At 39.0% G+C, this 23536-nt stretch overlaps 1 protein-coding gene across 1 annotated transcript in view; it reads left to right on the forward strand.

Annotated features, from left to right (window-relative positions):
• The window catches only part of SH3KBP1 (SH3 domain containing kinase binding protein 1), a 362585-nt gene that overhangs the window by 238707 nt on the left and 100342 nt on the right, over positions 1 to 23536 (forward strand). Inside the window, exon 8 of the mRNA XM_049766785.1 lies at positions 18562 to 18637. Within this exon, the coding sequence (XP_049622742.1) occupies positions 18562 to 18637 (76 nt within the window). The remainder of the gene's footprint in view (positions 1 to 18561; positions 18638 to 23536) is intronic.

Consider the following 23536-nt stretch of genomic DNA (forward strand, 5'->3'; position numbering starts at 1 on the left):
CCAAGGAAGGACCGAGGTTCGATCCCCCTGGCGTCCCATATGGTCTCCCCAAGCCAGGGTCAATTTCTGAGCGTGTAGCCAGGAGTAACCCCTGAGCATCAAATGGGTGTGACCCGAAAAACAAAAAATTATAATCTCTCAAACAGGATGAAAATCAAGCTCTCATGAAACAAGATTATATATTAATTGATTCACATAAATGTTGTGAATAGAGGTTCCCTAAGACCTAAATCTATATTCGAGGAAATGTAATGCTGGCAACAGAAAAAAATTGCAATTTGCTTTGGTTGGTGATATATCTTTTCTTATACTGAAACAGTTTAGGTCAAGGGAACTTTCAGTCACTAAGTAGCCAATTTAGTACTTTTCTATGGCATCAGAGACCATTTAAAAAGAACAAGATGATAGCCTTATTTTCAACTCAATTGTTAATATTAGAGGGCAGATTTCACATAAATGTGTTCCCCTAAATGTTCTGCAAACAAATAGAAGAACACGCACAATAACCCCTACTTAGACCCTAATAGAAAATTTTCTCTCTCAACCTGGGCCATAAAATGAACACTTCACAAATTAAGTACGCCAGAATTGCCTTTAAAACTACTTTAGTATCAAAAGGCCATTTTCAATTAAACCATTTCAGGCATGGCCTCTAACTCAGGAGTGTCCCCTCAATTAAACTTATCCTTGAACTCTTAAAAATAAAAGATGCAGTGTTTGGAAAACTGAAAGTAAATATTAGGGATCTCATTATTCCGAAGTTGTATTTGTTTTTCTCATTTAAGATGGTTAGAAATGGTAAAGATGGATTTTTCTATCTGATTTTTTGTTTTCTTCTTTTACTTGCTAAGCATTTTCACCCACCAGTGATTTTAATATGTTTTGCTCCATTTGGTTGGCTAGCATCTGCTCAGTCGTTTTCTTTACTCCTTAGTTGGGTTTCTCATTTTCTTTTTCTTCAGTAAGCAGCTCTGTTTAAACTTCTTGGACACTTCCTGAACTATTAGCAGTGCTGATAATGACAGAAATGATGTAAAGAGTTCTGATTTAAGAATTGCTATCTAGCTACTGCATTGGGAGAGCTGGGAACACTATATGGTCTATAAGTCCAATTTTAGATTTCTTTTATTTCAAATTCAGGTACCCTCACTTAACTTAGGCCATCACAGAATGAGAGAAAGTAGACTTGTTCATAATTTAGAATCTGATTTTTTCAGTGATGGAAATACAGCAACAAACTCCGTCATTGCTTTTTGTTTAAAAGAGACACATTAGGCATGTGAGTAACCCATATAAGGCATACATGTTACAGTGCCTCTTTGCAGAGATGAACAGAATGAATGGGTGACCTTGATGTACTTGGCCAGTAAATGATAATAGGATCTTGGATATTTTGGTATAATTATATTATTCATGACAACTCCAGGAATTTCCATCCATAATTTTTAGGTATAGGTCATTGGACAGAAGAGGAGGAAACAGATCTACATAAGAGATGACAAGTTTTAAGACAAGTGTAAGAGCCCAAAAGAGATACCGTTGGGTCTTGGAAATGATTTTTATATTTCGAAATTATATAAATGAGTTGTATGGAACCATAGAAAAGCATAGTTTTGAGATTCCCAATTCTGATTTTAGTTTAGAAATGATATGAAATGAAGTTTCCAAGACAAGTTGAGCATCATGCCATAACATTGAATGAACATAAAGATGAACATAGAAAGAGGTAGGGGTATTATCCTAAAAGATAGTGACCAAAGGTATTGAATGCAGATGGTCAAGAAACTAGAAATCAAGATCCATGGAGAAAACTATCACCATTATGGAGATGGGGAAAGTATAAAGTGAGTTTATGAGGAAATGAAGACTTATGTGGACTTTGATGAGCTTTGACAGCTCATCAAATAGGAGTCCTATTTCCTTGGAGGTGTGGTGATGGGTTTGTAAATCATGGAGAAGGTACCGTTCTAAGGACTGAGAAAGTTCCTTTTGTCCTATAGCAAGGATATTTAGAAATCTGTTCTGGAAATCCCTAGAGACAGATAACCATCTGAAGAAAACATTTGTCTGAAATAGAATGAGTATAACCCAGGAGGAGGGAATGGGTTCTAAAGTACAGTACAGAAGAAGCAATCCTTGTCTCTGTTCTCCTTTGTCACCGTCTTCCATGAATCTGTATTGTTTTTCCTGTACAGAGCCTATAGTGAGTCTTTGTGGAAGATACAAAGAGGAATCAATCCCACAAAAAGAGAACACTGATGTGAACATTCTCCATTGTAATAGGAAAGTACAAGGAATTTCTCAAGACCAGAGTGTTCATCCATTGGGATATTTTTACAATGTGCATTATCTTTCCCAGCAAGTATAAAAATATACATTTAAAATGGATCCAAAAGTCATGTCTTTCTGCTTTTAAATCATTTCTTCCCCTCAATTCGTTACAGTTTTGATTATATCTGTGATGAAGAAAGAAGAGAATAGAGAAATATTCTAGTACAGGAAAATAATGACATGTGAAATGGGTAATTATAAGGCATAGCATTTTAGACATGGTGAGGGTCTAAAATATAAAAAAAAACCTTGTGAAATGGACTAGTGAGAGCACAGTGGGCTGAGCACATGCTTTGAATGCAGGAGGTCCAGTCTGAGCCAGGCATTGATTGATCCCCTCAGCTTTGCCAGGAGTGAGACATAAGCTTCACTGAGTGTGGCCCCAAACCAAACCAAACAGCCTCCTGAGGTGCCCTAAATAGGATTTTACAGTCTGAGGGTACTGCCCTTTTTTTTTATCTCTAGGGGCATACTATTAAACTGAAGTTAAAATCAGTGAATGAACTAACATGAAGATAGTCAAACAGACTGAATTGAACTTTTGCTTGAACAGACCAAAATTATTCTACAAAAAAGATTATTCTTAAAGGTGCATTTCAATCCCCAAACTTGAGCTCTCTGTTTTAAAAAGCCAGACTTCATTTCTTTTAAAGTCAGCAGAATTAAAGTTTGTTCCCATTAAGTAGAACTGGTTGACAAAAAGCTATAAAAAAGAGCATAACTGTGATATTTGTGACTTTCAGATGACATACTTAAGGGCTGGAGTGATAGCACTTGCTGCAGATCCAGGATGGACCTGGTTCGATCCCTGGCATCCCATATGGTCTCCCTAGCCAGGAGTGATTTCTGAGCACATATCCAGGAGTAACTCCTGAGTGTCACCACTGTGGCCCAAAAACAAACAAACAGATTATGATATACTTAAGCAAATAGTCTTTAAGAGTAAAGGCAGAAAGAAGAGAACATTAGAATTGGGGGATCTGTTTTTTTGTATCATACCCGTTCTTTTTCTTGAGAAACTAGAATAATTGTTTGAGTGTTTACAAAAGAAATTTTGCTTATAAAAGAAATGGAGAATTCCTAGAAATATGAAAACAAGTAAGCAATGGGCCCCTTGCAAATAGATCATGCCCCTTAAAATGAGGGCATTGTCTTTGATCAGACATGTGAAAGTGACTATAAAGTCAGCTTGATGTTTTTTCTGTCCCTTTACCACATAAAGGACTTCTGGGTTTGATTAAAAGAGAAGGAAAGACCTTTTTTTTACCTTTAAAAACATTTGATAAGATGCTATGATGCTTTTTTTTCTGGAGCAACATTGAGTAGGAATGACTTTATGCCATCTATTTAGTCACTCAGAATATGGATGTATGAATAACTCTAAGTAAGGGGTGATGATAAATGGTAGGGAATGTTCTTTATGGGTGGTGTCTCGTGAGTTACCATCATGACTCATTTTACATTTGATGTCTTAATACCTTTACTAATGACTTGGAAAAGGAAATGCACTGATGCTAATGAAAGCTGCAGGAGATTTTTCGTTAGGAGGTGTTGCAAATTAAGTCAGACCTTATAGGAAAGCATTAATAATGTAGGTCGTCCTTTCTAGTTGTTAGTGTGTGCCATTTTCTTGAAATATAATTTTTCTGATAAAAGTAATAACTGGTTTATAGGCACACTGGAAAATAAAAAATACAACGAAGTATAAAGCACTGTAATTTAACCACCCTGGGGCAACCACTGTTGACATTTTTTTGCATTTACTTCCAGCCCTTTTGCCATACATTTTTAACTGGTTGAGATCATACCACACACAAAATTGTTTTCACACTTATAATTATGCTTCTTTTCTACTTCCCATCATCTAAAATGTCCCATGTTATTACACACTTTTTAAAAAAACATCTCTTGGAATAGCTGCAGAATGCTCAGTTTTGAGGTGCTGTATACCTAGGGGATATAGGAGAACTGGAATCTGGGGTATGCTATGATTTGTATCCATATTACATTTAAGTATCATGTATTATAAGCTGAGAACATAACACTTTCTTGGGAATATAATTTTTTAAAAAAAAAATAACACAAGGGAGCACTTTGGGCTTGTGGGCTATATTATGGTGAGCACTCCACTAAGATATGTTGGATTGAATGGCCTACCTATAGGACCTTCACAGGATGCCACTTGTCCCTTCCTTGCTGCTTCAGAAAGAAACCATTTTAGGAGCAGCTTCTGGCAGGAGTTCAGGCTGCTCCCAGGTAGAGGACTGTGAATTCAGCTTTTCACATTGAAGTGTCTGTCAGTAGTTTCCATCCGTGGCTTTAGAAATCTGGACCACATGAGTTTATGGTCTCATTTGGCCTCTGTTTCTTCACTGCCTTGGGAGGAGTATCTGTTTGGCCTACTGATTTAGGATTTCTTCATCCATTATTGAATGGATGCCAAGCTTTGTAAAAGATGGCTTGGAGTGATTTTCTGTGGTGGTGTGTTTGCTCCTGAGTATCACAATTCTCAATAAAAGGCTTTCTGTTCCCTAACAACAGGCCGTTTTTTTCCCCCAGAAACATGCCTTGTTGTTTTACTATCGTTAACAGTTTGGATACAGCCAGAAGCAGTTGGCATGGACCTGTACTTGAGGGGCTTCTGGAATGGTCTTCCAGCCACTCACGGTGGGGCACCATCTTAACTGAAGCTTTATTGACCTGAAAACACTGTGGGTTGTCAGGCCCATGTTGTCTCTCCTCCTGCCTTTGTCTTGTCTGCTTTTCCTCCCGGGCAAGGACTACAAGGTGATGGCTACTGCTTTTCTTCCTTTTGCATTGTTCAGAATTATCATCTTCCTTCAAGCTCACCTTTATTGTATCTTGTAAAAGTTGCCTCGTGTGTGCGTCAGTTTTCTAAACAAAGGAATGGGGCAATTGACCCACTATTTCAAAAATCCGCAGTAATCGAAAGCCATTCTGTAAGTAGATGTATAGGGACATTATGATGATTGATTTTTTTGTTCAATAAAATTCAGTGATGGGAATAATGGAACTAAATGCTTTATGTACATTTGCTCCCATTTCATCCTCCTAGAAAAATCTATAGGGTACACATTATTTCTATTCCAAACAAGGAGACAGAGGAATAGATAAAGAGATTAAATAACTTGCCCAAGGTCCATAACTGGCAAGGCTATACTCTTAGAGACGGTTTTTACTTAATAGCCATCCTTACATGTTATCATGAAAAGGGAGTATAAATATATTTGCTCCATTATTACACCTGGGACACCTAGGAAATAGAAAATGCACTGCATTGATAACCTTCTCTATAAATCGAAATCTTTTGGATAGTTGTTTATTTTTGACTAAAGTATATTATGGAAGAATTATATGTAGTGCCTCTGATATATGAACACATCAAAGTATACAAAGATTAGAAAAACACAAGTCTTTGCCCCACAATGTTTACTAAATTCCAGCAAGACAGATATTAAGTAGTGATAAGCAGAAGACAGGAGGTAGGGAACACTGCTTTATAGGTTCAAAGCAATCGCAGTAAGAACATGGTGGAGGCAAGAGACAACCAGTGGTTACCATCTCAGATGCTTAAGTAAAAAACACACAGTTGGAGTCTATCCTTCATTGTTGAGTTTGTTTTAGTAACTAAGTAAGCCGGAGGGCCCTGGGCTTAATATGATCTCTTTCTGAGTACTTTTATCCTTGAAACACTTTAGTGCCATGTTTCTAAGTATTCAGCTCTGAGTCTGGAAGATTTCAGAAATGTGTGCCTGACCCTTGGGTATATTTAGGAAGTACCTGTTTTGAATAATTATGTGACATGAACTCATTTTTTCTAATAAAAATTGAGACATAAAGGATATATATTATTTAACTTTTGATGTACTTTTCTCTATGTCTTCCAAATCATAGAGTCCAGATGTTTACACATAGGAATGTGCTAGTCTTTGGGAATCAATGGAGCTGCTGATGAAAGTTAAGGAGGAATCCTATAGCATTACAGCCAGAACTGTTTAGGATTAGCCAGATTTAAAGACTGTTTTTATGGAGCCAGTAGGTTGACTTTCAAAGAGATCAGAGGAACATTTCTGATAAGATAGAGGTGAGTTTCTGGACCAACATGGGGCTGTCTTCAAGCTCACTTCATCCAACACTGTCTGCATCCTTGCAAATTTTTTTTCAATTTGAATATTAGTTTTAGGATTTCAGGACATCACAAGCCGTTTCTTGCCATTAAAGTAGAAAGAAAAAGGAGTATATCACAAGCTCCTTTTAATGTCTGGTAGAGCAGACATTAGGTGACATTTGCTATTTAACCGCTTTTAGGCATATATAGTTCTGTAACATCGTGCCTTTGCTTTATTATACAATGTCATATCATCATTCTCCAGAATGCCTTTCATCTTGCAGTGCTGAAACTAGACAATAACTCCTTATTCCTTCTGCTTCCATCCTCTAACAAGCAACATTCTGTTTCCATTTCCCAGGAATCAGCATCTTTAGGTGTCTCTTATCAGCAGGTTTTTATGGTTTTTCTCTTTTGGTGATGGGCTTATTTCATTTAGTATAATGCTCTCAGGGTTCATCCATGTAGCATATGTCAGAGTTTCCTTCCTTTGTAAAGCTGAAGAATATTCTATTGTATGCCCTAGCCCTTTTTAAGTTTGACTTGCAAATAAAACAACCAAACATTGCCCCACTGTTACCTCTTCTGGTTGTGATGACTTCATTTCCCTTATTTTCTCTAAAGAGCAGAGAAGCTTCTCTGGGAATTTTTTTCAGAGCAAAAAGTTTCCCAGTTCTGTCTCTAGTTTAAGCTATTTTCAGTGGCACATTGAACTAAATTGTGTACTTTATATTTGTCAGATTACAAAGATGCTTTTTTGCATATGTGCCAAGACTTCATATCTGCCTATTTAAAAATGTTTTCATTTTCAAATGGTGGAGAGGTGTTTTTGACAGTAAGCGAATTGTTGAAAACTATCACAGGCCTGCTTTCCCCCCATTAACTGCTACTGTACCAGCACTAGGAAATACACTCACTGTGCTTCTTCATTTTAGGCTAGATTCTCTGTGGTGCTTCCTTGGGCCCCTTTCTGTCCCTTTTGAATTTCTAGTCAAAGATGGAAATTAATGTTGACCTTTGCATGTCATCAGAACCTAGAGAGAATACCTCAGTACCTACAGAGAAAGTATATGTGTAATCTCAAGAACATAATAGAGTTTGGCTTTATTCTGTCTATATTCAAATCCTATCCCTGGTGAGTATGAAGTAGACAGTATATTTCTATGTTTTTCTAATGCATTCTTTTTTTTTCTTAAATTGAATTACTGCTAGATGCAGAGTTAAAATTTTGTTAATGGTTGAGTTTCAGTCATACAGTGTTCCAACACCCATCCCTATACCAATGTCTGTTTCCCACTACCAATGTCCCCACTTTCCCTCATGTACTCCCTTCTGTCCTCTCCCTGCTGGCCTCTATGGCAGGCATTTTTCTCTTTCGTTCTCTCTCCCTCCTTTCCTCTCTCCCCCTCTCCTTCTCCCTCTCCTTCTCTTCTCCTTTTTTTCTGTTTAGACACCATGGTGCTTTGCAATTTTATTACTGAAAGGGAGAGTATTATGCATATGCATATCACTTTATCTCCTTCCAACACCCAGTACTTGTCTAGAGCGGTCATTTCCAACTGTTGTTGCCACAGTGGTCTCTGTCCTAACTGAACTACTCCCACCCCCACCTTTTATAGCAAACTTCCCGCCATGGACTAGTCCTTCCTTTGTTTTATATATATTATATTCATACTATGTTTTATATATACAAATATACTATAAACATATATACTATATGTACATAGTGTATAAAATATACTATTGGCATACTATGTTTATATATACAAATGAATGTGATCATCTAATGCAATTATTGATTTTCGTGCCCTGTTGAATTATTTTAATCTCTTAATTATCCTCTGAACTTTTGCACACTGTTTTCTTTATTCTTCATTCCTCCTAATACTACTATATGAACAGGTCTTAAATTCAAGAGTCTCACGAAGCATTGGATAATGTACAACCCCTCTTCATTTTCCTGATTACCAGTTACTTTTAAAATGAAGCCAGGTGGGCTAGAGTTATAATAAGATTGGAAAGGTGCTTGACCTCCTGATCTCCTGAGCATCTCTTGGAAGGCCAATGGATTCAGCATCTCTCTCCATTCCTACTGAATAACCTCTTCCCAAACAGGGGTAGAAAGATTGGCTGCAAAGTTACTCTCCGCACATTTTGCCTTTGTTGCTGTTTTTCTGAAGCTAGGATACCTTTACCAGCACTCTCTTATCTCTAGGACATTTCTAATCATCCCACAGAATTTAATTGAAGCCTCCTCATTGTGGTGGGGCTTATTTCCCTTTGCAGAATTGCAGTTAACTTCTCTTTAATGCTTCTCTACACACCTTTCTTTGTAGTGTTTATTCTTCATGCTGTGATGCTCTCATAATGATAGTGTCTCCATTACTAAATGTTGAATGCACTAGAGGCAGAATTCTGTCAGTATTTTATTCATATATCATATTTCAGCATTAATCATGGCTCATGATCATTATAGAAAAGAATTGTGGTCTAGTGAATGGATGAATGAGTGGGTGGTTTAATGGTTGAAGAGAAGGAACAACAAGGAAGGGAAGAAAGAAGAAACTGGAGGTGAACTTCATTTTAGAACTATAAAAGGAAATAAGACATACGTTTTCTCTCCAGTAACGTACGTGTAAGACTATTACAAAGAAAAGTGTGGGGTGCATGTCAGTGAAAAAATTACTTAAGACATCTTTAATTGCCCAGTGGGCTTTACTTGACCTAACAAAATTAATTGGATTCCATTATACTATTGAGGAAGTACCAATCCAGTAAGAGGCAAATGACTAAGGCTGTGGCTTGATGGACTTGGGAAAAATATTTGGGAACTGGGAAGAACTTTTATGCTTATTGAATTCAGCTTTTTGATAGGGAAATTTGGACTTGGTCTATGCCTGAAGTAAGTTTGATATTAAAGTATTAGATGAATAGAACTCCAATTGGCCCCATATTTTCTCCTTCCATTCTGTGCTTTCTCCCTCCTTTATCCATTTCTTGCTTAATTTTTCCCAATGCAGCCAAAAAGAAGGTGTTGTTTATCAAAATATAAAACTACTCCTCTAGTAGAAGGAAGGTTTAAGGTTTCCAGTTACCTATCATTCTGGTGGAAAACTGTCTTTTAAAGCATAATAGCAAATTATGTTTTGCCAAAGTGCTATTTGAAATGGAAATTTACTTTGGCTTGTCCCCTCTCTGCGATTCAGATGATCCTACAACAAAATTGCATGCAGGCTCTTCTCTTAGGAACAGGGTGAGGGCACATATGAATAGTACTTTATGTGTGCTGTCGGACATTTGGAGGGCTGTCTTCCATGATTTCAGTGACCACTTGTATATACTCTACCTTGTTGAGAACTTGAGTAGGTTTTGATTCGCACTCTGTGCTGCATTTCCCCAGCAGGAGTAGGTGCCTCAGCTCAGCCTTCAAAAGTTACTTCGCTTTGACAAACAGAACTTTTCCCTCTCTTGAGAATATGTCATTTGGCTCTTTCTAGTTTTTTAGGGCATGGCCTCTAGAGGTCTTCAGAACACAAACAAATGACCCAAATGATCAGAATTTGGCAGAAGTTAAAGTGCATGATAAATAATGGAATTTGGCTGAAATTCTCAGACCCATCTCAACGGATACACGGTGCACATGTAAAACAGATTTAATATATAAATGTTTTCAGTTGAATTGTAGATAGTAAATTTTTTTGTTGGACAGATGGAAACAATAATCCTGAAAGGCCTAATAGAATCATCTAATATAGAAGTAAGTGTTTTATATTCAAAGAATATAAAAGATTTAAGAGCACAAGAAAAAGATAGCAGCTGTTGAGACAGGGAAAATTATAGCAAATTAGAGAGAAGTAAATTCTTATGTATCTTTTGGATTTGGGAGACTGAGATGATCAGCCATTAAGAAGCAGTATATATTCTGAGTGCTTTGAAGTAGATACAGTAAGAAGTGATGATAGAAGGTTATTAATAGTTGAATCTTGGGACTGGAGAGATAGTACCACAGATAGGGTATTTGCCTCACATGTGGCCGGTCTAAATTTGATCACCAGTACCGCTTATAGTCCTCTCCTGCACTACCAGGAGTAAACCCTGAACACAGAATCAGAAGTTAGCACCAAGAACAACCAGTTTTGGCCTTCAAAACAAAGAGAAGTTCAAATTCAAGGGAAAAATCAATGAAGCAGCTTGAATCCGGGAATGATAGAATCCATCTTCAGAAAGCAACTAGAATATATTCCCCATGAATGTAACACATATTTAGGCTGAGGTCACAGAGAAAGGAATAGATCTGAAGACATGATCCTAATAATCGGTTCTTATAGGAAGGTACACTAAGAACATAGTCAAAGATGCCTTTCGACCAAGAGAATGGGTAAAAGAATTTAGGATAGGAAAGAGGTGATGTTCACTTAATGGTCTCATATTCTAGTCACTTTGTGATGTGTTGGATTTAGTAGGATTTCTATGCTCAGATAATTGGATGTAGTAGGATTTCTATGCTCAGATAATTTGGAAAATACTAAGATAAAGTTAAGGATAGAATTGAGACATAAAGCAATTAAGTAAACTAGTTAACCAGAACTTCTCAGAATATTTATTTTGCTATGATATATAGATTTTACTAAGTATTCTTTGACCCAATTGTGCTAATTTATAGGATTAAGTATTTTTGTTTTGGCAGTTTTGGCAGTGCTTGGAGGGAGCACTAAAGGTAGATGTGGTGTAGAGGATTGAACACAGAGCATATGTTCCTCCACTAGAGCCATACTATGGCCTCAGGGATTCCATTTTTTGTTTTTTTTTGCAATTCTAGGTATTGAATGTAGGGCTGCATATGCTTAAGGTAAGTGCTCTTTACTAAGCTACATCCCATGGCCTCTGGGATTGGGTATTTTAATGGTTTAGTTAAACATTCTGGGAGCACATTTTAGAAATAATTTCAGAACAAGGGAATTTTGTGGGTTTTACCTGGATAATAATTTCTCATCTGTAGGAGGGTCCTTAATCATAATAAAGGAACTTGAGAGAATAAGAGAGTAGATTAGGATGAGTATTTGGAACTCCTAAATAGATGTTCACCAGAAACATGGCTGAGATTAGATTCTTCTTGTAGTGCCACGTAATTACTAGGAGATCAAGTGTTTGTATCTAGGAATAAGACTGGTTACAGAAGTCAACGCCCACATCCTGAGCAATGTGCTGTTCCCCAAACCCAGGCTGAAAAGAGCTGATATGTGAGAATGATGTGCCAGGAGGTCCGGTCTGATTTGTCAAAGAGAACATCTCTCCTGGTGGTGGGGTAGGATGCTAGAGTAAGGTGTGAACGGGCAGCACCCCAGAATTTTCTATTCATTCAGCAGACATTCTTTTCTTTGTGGGGATAAGCGAATGATGAATAGGTAGGGCCTACTCTCAAAGAGGTCACACTATTTCTGGAGAGGAGGTAAACTTCTAAGCATAAACAAGATAGGCTTCTAGTGGGCCGGAGTGATAGTACAAGCAGGTGGAACATTTGCCTTGCACATGGCCAAACCCATTTTGATCCCCACCATCCCATATGATTCCTGGAGCCCATCAAGAGTGATCCCTGAGCACAGAGTCAGAAGTAAGCCCTGATCAATGCCCAGAGTGTGGCCCCCAAAAAGTCCACAAAAAGAAATGGTTCTAAAGCAGCTATGAGTCTGATGTCATCTCTAAGTATGGGCAAAGAAGTTTAATGTCACTTGAATTATTGCCTTTTTCACATAATATTATTGTGTGGATAACTTAAGTTTTATGCCCAGTTGCATAGTTAGAAGTTGCTTTTCACATTTTCTCACATTTTGTTTTTTCACATTTTGTTCGATGGGTCAAGTTGAAAGAAGACTGTTGTCTGCCCATTTGGAGAAATGAAACTTGGCACAGTGATAAAAGAAATACTTCAAAGGTTACTTATGTTCCTAGAATGGAACTGCAAATATTTTTTTCTTTTACTCGATCATGCATTCTATTTTTATAATTCTGAGTTGTATTTTGCTCCAGAGTAGCTTCTGTTGACATTAAATAGTTCAAGTTGGTCCACCTAAGGTGAGCATACTGACACTTGCCAATGTCAGTCTCCATTGTAAGCTAGTTCTTTTGTACTAGTTCTCTTCTGCCTGAGACAGGAACTGGATCCAAGGGCTTCTGCTCTATTCCTATCACTTCCTGCCGAGCACCAAGAATTCTCCTTACAAAACTGCAGAACTTTAAGAAAACATGGAGTCTTACAGTTCACAACAATATGGCTGGAATTGGAGATTCATCATTCTAAGTGAAGGGAGTTTGAAGGGAAAAGATGAATAAAGGATTATATCACTCACACATGGAGAATAAAGAAACAAAGCCAGGGAATATGCAATCCCCAGTGGAAACAAACCTGGTGATATTATTGCCAGCAGAAGAGTGAATAGAGGCTACAAAAGAGGACGGGGCTCAAGGGAGTCAAATAGTGGAGGAGGGTTTGACACTGTGGAGGTGGGTCTGGTAAAATAATACTACACATCTAACTCAATAATAGGGGAAGTGTTATAATCCATTTTACTTCATTGAAATTAAGTTAAAAGCATTAATCATGGTAATTAAATATTATTCAAATTGTTTTCTAATTAAAAGAAATGACAAATAATATTTTAATGCATGGTGGATCCTTATGAAGCATGGGCACAAAAATCAAAGTCTCTGCTTTTCACACATCCGTCCATCACAGGTGTTCATGAAGAGAAAAACAAATATGCCAGGTTTAGAGTGTATTTTAATAGCACTTTATGGCTCTTTTTAAGTTACAGTTCTAATTAGAAGTCAAAAGTTTGTGGACATGTTTCATATATCAAGACTGTTTTGTATCGCCTCCTATCACTGTCTCATGTGCCTCGTATCTATCAATACCTTGTGTATAACAAGATTTGGGATGACCATGCGGAATGGTTGGAAACCGCTCAGCACATCCCTCTGGGGAACCCAACACGTTGCTGTTTTCAGTGTTTCCAACCAAGCTCAGCAACCCCCACTGCCTTTTTGTCTGCCTTCCTGCGTCACGTTGAACAGGCACTTAATAAATCTGTCCTGAAGAGAAAAGGGAGGAGAGCCATCAGAGACTAGTGCAGCAGAAAGAATGCCTTCAAAGAGGCAGCCTTTATCTTCTGTCTTCAAGGCTGTTTGAAAAGTTACCCCTTGTGTTTAACTTTGTGCAAGCCCTTGAGCAATGTCTCTGATCACTTTCTTCTAAAACATCCAGCAAAGCCAGGTCTACAGTCATGGGTTGAACCTTTCTCCATAGGCACTGGAAGCCAAATAGCCCTCTTCCTTGCAGGTAAGATGGATGAGGGGCCTCTCCAGAAGTGCTCAGGGACTCCCGGGCCGCCACTCCATCAATACTTGGTCGATTCAGTGTTCCAGCCCAGCAGTATGGTGCTACTCAGCCCTGTCATTTTGAGGGCCAGTAGGGCCCCACCAGTGGTTGTTGGAAAGGCATACAGTGTCAGGGATAAAACTTAGGAGTACATGCATTATAATTATACTCCTGACTGCTGAGTTTTCTTCCTCAGTAGTAGTCATGCAGAGGAAACTGGCTTAAACTTTTTCTCCTTCACATAATATTGTAATTAGATTTTTTTTAATTCAATGCAGATTGTATATAAATCAGAATAAAGTCAGAGGAGTGATTTTTATACTTGGCTTGAGTAGAATCCTAGTCTCTCCCACTCTAGCAGTCACAAAGAGAAACAATTCCGTTAGTCATTAGGGGACTGGATTTTATTGGACTTGAGTTCAGGGACTGGCTTTCTCCCAAGCACTAGTTTCTTCATTCTGAAACAGAAAAGGAAAATAATTACTCATTCACTCACCACAGTCACTTGGGGTTTATCTGTCCTTATATTCTATAATCAATCTTGTAGAACTTGGAGTATATATGTGGTTCTCGCTGTCCAGAAAGACCCTCCCCCCCAAGCAAAAACACTTTGATACTTTGGTCAAGTGAGTTAAAGGGTGAGGGGCTTCTGGTCTTAAATGATCAAAAGTATGATTTTCTTTAAAAAATTATTCATTCTTTGAAACTGGATTCAAATGAAAGAAAATGGGAGAAGAGAAAAAAGATGGCACCAATATGATCATCAGCGTGTCACAGTAGACTAAGGAACAGGGATCTAAAACTTTCCACTCCATGTAACTGTCCATATGGACATTGGGTCTTAGGCAAAGGAGATGCTTCTTTCAAGCAAACCAGAGCAATACAGTTAATAGGGATTCATAACAAAACTGAGTAGAAATGGTACCACTGAGCCATGGAGAAGAACCCATGCCCAAGCCTTTAGAAGGTGATGGCAAAATGGGCCTATTGGAGATCTCTTAGGAGGTGCTATATCCCAAACAGTGGCCACAAAATCCACAAATGTGAAGCTTGTGCTTATTTCATACACACAGTTTTCCTCATGACTCCCAGCAAGGCAAGAACTTAGATCTCAGCCAGAAAGCCCAAAGCGGAGACCTGCAACCTCTTTTCACAGCTGCAATAAGCAATTCCCTCTTTGTTGCATGTAAGGTGGGTGAGAGGTATAAGCAGATGCTTCTCAGGTTTTCAGACCCATGAACTCTGTACTGAAGCTGACCTGTTACTGGACAAGCTTGTGTGCCCTGGAGACAGATATTACTTTTATAACACATTCCTGTTAAAAGTTAAGATTCTGCTCATTTTTAAGCCTGGTGGACCAAAAAATGTTTTTAGAGATAGGGGAAGCTGGGAGGAAAGTACACTTCCTGCCATTCATCCATCCTTGTAATTAGAGGACATACAGTGAACAAAGACTTTTGACTGGGGTCTTTGGAAAGATATGGGGTATTTGGGTGAATATATAATGGGGGCACTGCAGGTTGTTAGTGAGCAGGAGCAAAGTTTGCTACATGTAGTGTGAGATTCTTCTACAATGAAGAAATGTACCCTCGAAATTATCAGTAAATGGAAGGATTATGAGGGAAATTTAGTAGTATGGGGGTGGGGTTATTCTCATGGCCTTCATAGTCTCAGCTCTAAGAGGCTTGATATGTCTTTATGAGTTTTGTCCAAACCCATCTTTCTGCATCCACCTATTCATATATCCGTTCTTTTACACAGCAACCTTTTTGGTGTAAGGCCCTCCTGTTGATCTATGTTTCTCCTCAGTGGTATAGACACTTTATCAACTCTGCTAAGCTCCAGTTCCTTTCTGATCAGACACTTCAGAAGCAATGACAAATTCTCCTGCCAGTGGCAACAGAGAAGGCTGAATGCTTTGAGTGGAAGAGGAACAGACAGGGCATGTTTTACAACGCACCTAGTGTCAATCTAGGAGCTGGTCTTTGATTGGTGTGAATGGAATTCCTCTCACATCTAGGTCAGTGGTTCTCATACTTAAGCATGCTTAACAATGCCCTGGAGGGTGTGTTCAGAGAAGGCAACGCCTCCCTCAGTTTCTGATTGAGAAAGTCTGAGGCGGGGCCTGGGAATTTGCTTTATTAGCACCTTCCCAGAGGTTGCTGGTGCGGGACCAGACTTCTCCAGATTTAAGTCCTGGAGTTGAAAGATCTTGCCTTACTCTAGCCAGTGTTTCCCGGCACTACTGCCCCTGGGAAGGTGTTGGAACAATCCAGGGCAGGCAGAAAACACCTTGCTTGCATTTGGGAAATACTCTTTTATTTGTTTGCTTGAAATATAGATTTCCAGGGTGTTTTGAAGTGATTCTTTTTCTAAAAAGGGGTGGCAGGCCAAGTGTGGGAAGCTCTGCACTACACCTTCAGCTATGACCCATGAACAAGAAAGAAGGAACTAAGGCCCAACGTCTCTGACCATAACAGCAGTAGCCTCTTCATCATCAACCTTGTTGCTGGAATCCACTCTGAAACCAGGCTGCTTTCTCTATTTCCTGAAATAGGAAGAGTAAAGAACAGTGTGGCTTGCTGTACAGAAGTAAGTGTATTTGGCTAGTGGTCTTTCTCGCAGTCTTGGTTTGGATGAACCAGTAAAATCAGACATCAAAGAAAATGGGCAAATGAACAGCAGGCACCTTCTTTTGTTACCAAAAAAGGCTCTTTAAAGGAAGGCATCTAGTTGAAAACAGAAAACTGGTCTCTCTCTCTTTTTTTAACCTTTCTTTTTTTCTCTGTCTCTCAAGCAAAGGACAGTCAGTACAAGACATAGTGTTTACTATATTATTTTATTTTCCTGACTTCCTTGTTTCACTGCTGCTAATTCCATAGTGTTGTTTTGGTTTTCGTTCACAGAATGTGTTAACAACAATGATGCTTTATTTTAGTCACCAAAAGGAAACACAATATTTCTTGGGATTCTGTTGTAAGTGTGAATAGGAATGTGAATGTCATTTTAGAAGCTTCTAATCTGATTGTCAATTTTGAATTGTTCCAGATAATTCTAGAAACAGTTTTTCATCAAATTTGACCTTAAAGCCAAATAACAAGCTTTTCTTCCTCCTTGCTATTTCCTTGGAATCAGAAAATGTTATTAGTTTGAGTACTTAGCAGCAGTTGAGGGGCGGCATAATATTTGGGGTTTAATTTTTCACTCACTATTGAAAGCCCTACGGCACTGAATAAAAATGTCACCATCCAAGATGTAAAGGCTTTCTGTCACAAATGTTTTTAAAAATTCATGAAGGGCTGGGAATTTGATTTATCTTATCCTCTTTCGTGATTTATTCATATTTAATGTTGGTTCCATCATCTGAAGCATGAAGAACTTTTTCAAATTAAAAACTGGGGTGAATCAGTTTTATTTGAGAAAACACTCCACCTTGCCAGTTTCTCAGTGATGGTTCATTGGTCTGCAGATGTTCGAGAGGGAGAGATATCACCCGTCAGTTCCTATAATTCGTGCTACAATTCTTCATTGTTGGTTAGGGGGTTTTACTCTGCTCCTTGGTTTGGTAGCAGTTACCCTGGTATCGGTAGATATTTTCTTGAGCGTAATCACCTGGAGGCAAAGGAGAAGAGTGTGTGATAACAAACTTATCTTTGGAACTAGAGTTTGGTATTGTTGCTCTGGTTTTGTTTGTTTTCATGTTTTATCACTTTGAGTCATTGTATTTTCAGAACTGTATTTTACTTTGACTTTTCTTTTTCTTTCCTCTTTAAGTTCCTGACCCATAGCTGGTGGTACTTGGGGCTATGCCAGATTCAATACTTGAGGGACACTCCCAGGGGTTCTTGAGTTTATCTACCATGCAATGCCAGGCATTGAGCACAGGTCTCCTCTATGCAAAACATGTGTTCTATTGTTCTGTGCCATCTCTCTGAACAGCTTTAAACAGACAGTAGCCAATGTTTTCTTTGGATGGTTCATTAAAAATGAATGATAATAGAATTAGCTTTCAATGAAGGAAAGAAAATGAACTCAAAACAAACTCATAATGTGTGTGTATGTGTGTAGACTTGTAAATAGATGACTGGACTCTACAGCACTGGCCTTTCTCAAGTCTGGCAAGTTTGGAGATAAAGCAGATCAGTCTATCATCCCACCTTGTTCGCAGATATCTGCCCTACAGGACATAGACATACTTGAGGCAGGTTAAATTCCATAAGGCTGGAGGGAAATGTCATAGGACACAGTTGCTCTTGAGGCCCTGGCTTCTGCCTGTCCTTAGTCTGCTGGTTCATTTTCCCTGCTGACTATTCATCCCTTTATACATTCTTTTCTTCAGTCTATTTCCTCCTCTTTACTACCATTCTACTTTGAAGATCCTTTCAAACCTACCATGGGATCAGTACTGTATCTCCAGAGATTTTTGTCTCTTGTTCTAAAATGAGAGGAAAATCACCATTTTTTTTCTGCCGAGTAACCAGTCTTATAATGAGGGCAGCAAGGAAGAATAGAAATAAAATGTGCTTCCTTGGAGAGACTTCTTTTTCTGGCTTTTCCACTTGTTTGTCATCAATATTGAGACCTCTTACGGATTTTAAGCCATCCACAGTGTCACAGAAACTAAGTCCGTGATTTTGTGAGCATTTGTTTATTGTGATCTTAATTCTGTTCCTTCACATAATGGTGAGAAATGTTTGGACAGTAAAATTATCTTTTCTCCCTTTAGACTGTTGGGAAGAAGTTACCTCCAACGACGCCAACTCCAGACCCACTGAAATCAGACATGGATAGCAGGACCAAGAGTGAGTTGCCTCCTTTATTCATTTTCTTTTTGAAAGCAGTTAAGAGTTTCCCAATAATGAGATATTTCCAAAAATGCCTCATATACCTTCCTAGATCAGACAATGCACAGGAATATATTTGATGAGACCCTGCCAGAAATGGGCATAATTGGATCCAGAAGTCATGCAGATTTATTAATGGAATGTGGTTTATTCCTGCATGTATAGCTCACTCTATGCTTGATTAAAGTTTGCCAGATATCAGAGACTTGGCAGAGTTCACATATAGAGAATAACATTTAGAGAATAACAATTCAAGCAGTTCAGGGGCTCAAGGGCTTCCTGTTGGAAAGGCTGCATCTATTAGCCTAACTGTTAAACTAAAATCCCCAACTCTTGACTCTCCTGAGCATCCTCACACCTCTCTGCTCGAATTTCTCAGTTAGAGAGATATATAAGTATATATATATATCTTGAACCAGGAATTTTCTTCCTATTACTTTAATTATTTCCTTAATTAATTCTGTTGGTGTACCTATCTGAGACCCTGGATTTGGTGTAGATACCTAAGACCCTCCCATTTCTGGGAGGGGTCTTGGGAACCGGATATTAGGTGTGACCTTACCTGCAAGACCCGGCCCATTCCTGGGAGGGGTCTTGGTATAGGTAGATAAACCCTGGAGCCAGGGGATGAGGGGCTGCCCTTTTCTGCGCTGCTGGGCGCTCTGGCTTTTGGGCCTCTGTGTTCTGGTCTTTGACCAGCATGGAGCCCAAAGGGAAGATGGCTAACAGGAGATAAGACGCAGGGCTAGCAAAGTATTGCTGTGCTTGAAAGGTTATGAGTAGGCCACACACATGTGGTGGATAGGGCATGAATAAAGTTGTTGCTTCCTGATGCCTGCCTGTGAGTGAGTAATTACGCCTTTCACCTGGGCCTGGGACCCACCGGCTGGATGGGGGATGAAGCCACGTGGCTGGGGCCTAAGCACAAAGGCCTCCATCCATTGCCATCCAGCCCTATCGTTAATTATTTAATGCAAGAAATTCTAGTTTCCCAAGTAGTGCTTAGGAGAGACCCAGAGTCTTCTTCCAATGAGTTTTGATGCTTGGGCAATTAGATTGGCCGTTCAATACAATGCTGCCAGGGCCCACATGGTACCAGAGATGACCCGAGCCACACCACTAGGGCTCAATGGCCACTAAGGCTGTAGCTGGTGCTGCTCAAGGGACCATGCAGTGCTGGAGATTGAGCCAGGGTCAGCTACATGCAAGGCATGTGACTTATCCATAGGCATAGAATATCTCCAGGCCCCTCTTCCTGACACTTTAATCCCTAGATTCTAGCTCTGAGATCTATGTTCACCCCACAGTTCTCTTAACAGCCCTTTAAGTTTCTGAGGACAGCTGTTACCTCAAACCCTTCCCAGAGGCTATTATTCTCAATTCTATAGTTGCCAAATAAAATCAAGCACATGTTTAAGTTTGAATTTCACATAATCAGTAAGTGTGTTCCATGCAGTGTTTGTTTTCTATCTGAAAATCAAATTTAACTGGGAAGCCTGTGACTGTTAGTAAAAACCAGCACCCCTCCAATTCTGTTACTTATTCCTCTAACAACTGGGTCATTCTGAATGGGCTCCAACGTGTGTTTTCCCAGAAACAAGTACTTTATTTCCTTCTGGGGGTTTCATTTTAGTTTGTTTTCAGCTTCAGATTTCATTATGAGGATAATGTGGACAGATGACTAATCTAACTTGTAAAGCCAAAAATGAGAGAAGATACACATCTATCATTATAACCAATAGAAGACTTAGCACAGATTCATTCTTTTAATTGCAAAACACTGTAACACAAACTTCTTTTGCATTGAAAAGCACATTAGTTTTGAAGGGCACTTTCTTAAATGTAAGAAAATGAATATATGGAATTTGCCAAGCCAAAAATTGTGATTTATGTAAATAAAATTCATAGATGATGTAGATCCAGATGCCTGAGTTCTGACTTAATGTTTCTGGTTCAGATGAGATACCCATCTGTTAATGGTACACTCAGAATCCAGACTGTGGGCCGAAATTCCACTCTGACACTCTAGTATTGAGGATTCTCAAACTTGAATGTGCCCAGAATGACCTAGAAATATTGTTTAAACCATGGAATGTTGGACCCTCCCTTTAGAATTTCTGAGTCAGTAGGTCAGGGAGGGGCCTATAAATTGCTTTTCTAAAGATTTCCCTGTTTTCTGCTCCTGGTCTGTAGCCTGCACTTTGTTTACCACTCTTTTGAGCATGTAAATGTTCCAGTGCAAAAGCTGGTCTGAAATTTATTTCTGCAGGATGTGGGTTATCATGAATCTTCCTAGGCTCCAAATTCTCCAATATTCTTGAAGAATCCTGGATGTTAAAAAAAAACAAAACCCTGACATGTTGGCTTTCCCAGCATTTTCGAGGAATAAGTGACCTACCTGAAGTCCACTCCTTGGTTAGAGTCAGCCCAGCAGCATGAGCCTGAAAGCTTGGGCCCAGTCATGGTAGGGCCAGGGCTACACCCAGAAGTGCTAGAAAAACTAAGGGTCTTCATGATCCAGGCACTTGATCCAGTCCTTTGAAAACTCTACCTGACCCCTGATATTTCTTAAGAATTGAAAATTAAGTCAGAAGAAAAACATATTGGATGTTCTTATTTACATGTGGTACATAGAATAACAAGATGCGGGAGTCAAAAGTAGCAAAGGTGGGCAAGTCCTCGAATCTAGATTACAGAAATGAAAACTCCAGAGATGGAAAGGGAAACAAGAAAATGTGGACAGGAGGTAGTATAAGGGGCCTTGGATAAGTTGATGGTGTGAATGTGGGTTCATCTGTTCATCAAAACCACTAGAACCAGCACTGGTGTAAGCATGGCCTGGCCCCAAACTACAATTGTTAAACCTAAAAATATGTCCATTAAAGCAGTGGAAAGGAGTGGGATGTAACCTTGGGTCACTGGAAGTGGGACTATGACATTGGTTGTGGTTTAGGAGTTGGAATGTTATATTTCTAAAACTCTGTTATAACAGCTTTGTAAATCATTGTACCAAATAATTTTTTAAAGAATTAAAGCTAAACAATTTCTAAAACACCATCTCTTATTGCATAGTAGCCTGTCCTTCCTTTCTTCCATTTAACTGTGTATTCTGTGGTTGATCAGTTAATAAGCTGCTAAATTATGAAAGCTATGAGGAAAGTTACTTGGAGTTCTGGTGCAGATAGGCAAGGGAAAGGTGCATACAACCTTAAAGGTCATTGGAATATGGTTCCTATGACAGATTGTTTTTGTGACATGTGACAACCAATAACCTCCACCAATCTGACTTGTGTTGGCAGAAATAATAATCTGAGAAGAGGAAATATTTGTTTTTCATGGAAAAAACTTTAACAGAAGTGGAATTGTTCAACTATTTCTAGAGTAAAGAGAATCTTGAGTGTCTTGTGGGTTGCTGTGGGGTAGGCTGACCAGGAGGGAACTGAGTATGTCTTGTATAGGTGAGGAACAAAATAGAACAGTCTGTAGGACCCTAATATGTGATTGAGCCTCCAGGTCTCAAAGATTGGCCTCTGGACAAGAGCACACTCCTGATGCCTAGTTTCCTCCTGCCTTTTTTAATAGAAGAATAAAGTTGGGGATCTTGGATGGGCAAGGACTGGATGGAGATAAGGTGGGACTTTGTTGTGCTTTTATAGCTGTGCTGGCCAAAAGAAATACTATGTGGGCCATGTATGTGATTTGTATTTTTAAGCAAACACGGGAAAAAAAGAGGTAAACTTGAAATTCTTTGTTTTTCAAGTTTTGGGCCATACCCAGCAGTGTTTAGGGGTTACTAGTGTCTCTAAGATCAGGAATCACTCCTGGTGGGGTGCACAGGACCATATGGAATGCCAGGGTTCGAAACTGGGTTGGCCACATGTAAGACAAACACCTTACCCACTGTACTGTCACTCCGGCCTTAAACTTAATATTCTTGTATTTAACTTATATAACTAGAATATTATCATTTCAGCATGTAACCTGTATAAAATTGGTCTTCTTTTTCTGCAGTGTTATCACAATATAGTGTGTATTTTTATGTATGACATATCTTGATGTGATGAAACCATAATTCAGTACTAGCCACATTTGACCATTGGCCATAATATTGGATGAAGCCATTTCAGGATATGAGATGGGCTTTCTTGGTCTGGAAATGAGTAGTTCCTAAACCTTGGTTGCCTTTAGCATCTAGAAGGACCATGACTATAGCTCAAGCCCTGTTCTATCCTAGCACATTTGTTGACCACACCTACCACCTGGCTCTCTGAATATATCACAGTACAGAGACGGGTTGTTCCTTGGAGTCATTTTGCAGAGAATTGGTAGTGTACTTTGGTCGAGGGTCAGAAAGTACAGATTCCAGTACCAGTTGTGTTCTTTTACCTAGTTCTGGTATTTTAGTCAGTTTTATGTCTAGCCTTAATCTTTATTGTTTTGAAGTCAGAGGGTTGTGCTAAGGGAGAACCCTGGAGTTCTTCCAGAATCTTAATCTTCTTCCAATTTCAAAGCTTCATGAAGGTTTCTGTGTTTAAGGAGTTGAGCAGCCTGATGGAAGAGAAAGAAATGGTGAGCAATCCAAAGAGAGTATAAGATTATGGACATAGTGACTATTGCTGTGATTGTAGCCTTAAGGCACACTTGGCCACAGACATTTTTCATGGCTCCCAAACCAAGGATTTCTGTGGTATAATCTCACATACTCTCTGCCTTTCCCTGTAAAGAGTAAGTTCTTTAATTTTTTTTTGGTTTTCTTGTTTTGGGGTCATACCAGACAGTGCTCAGGGAATCACTCCTGCAGGCTCGGGGACTGTTTAAGATTCTAGAGACTGAACCCTGTCGGCTACATGCAATGCA

The sequence above is a fragment of the Suncus etruscus genome, chromosome X, assembly GCF_024139225.1.
Source record: "Suncus etruscus isolate mSunEtr1 chromosome X, mSunEtr1.pri.cur, whole genome shotgun sequence".
Classification (NCBI taxonomy): domain Eukaryota; kingdom Metazoa; phylum Chordata; class Mammalia; order Eulipotyphla; family Soricidae; genus Suncus; species Suncus etruscus.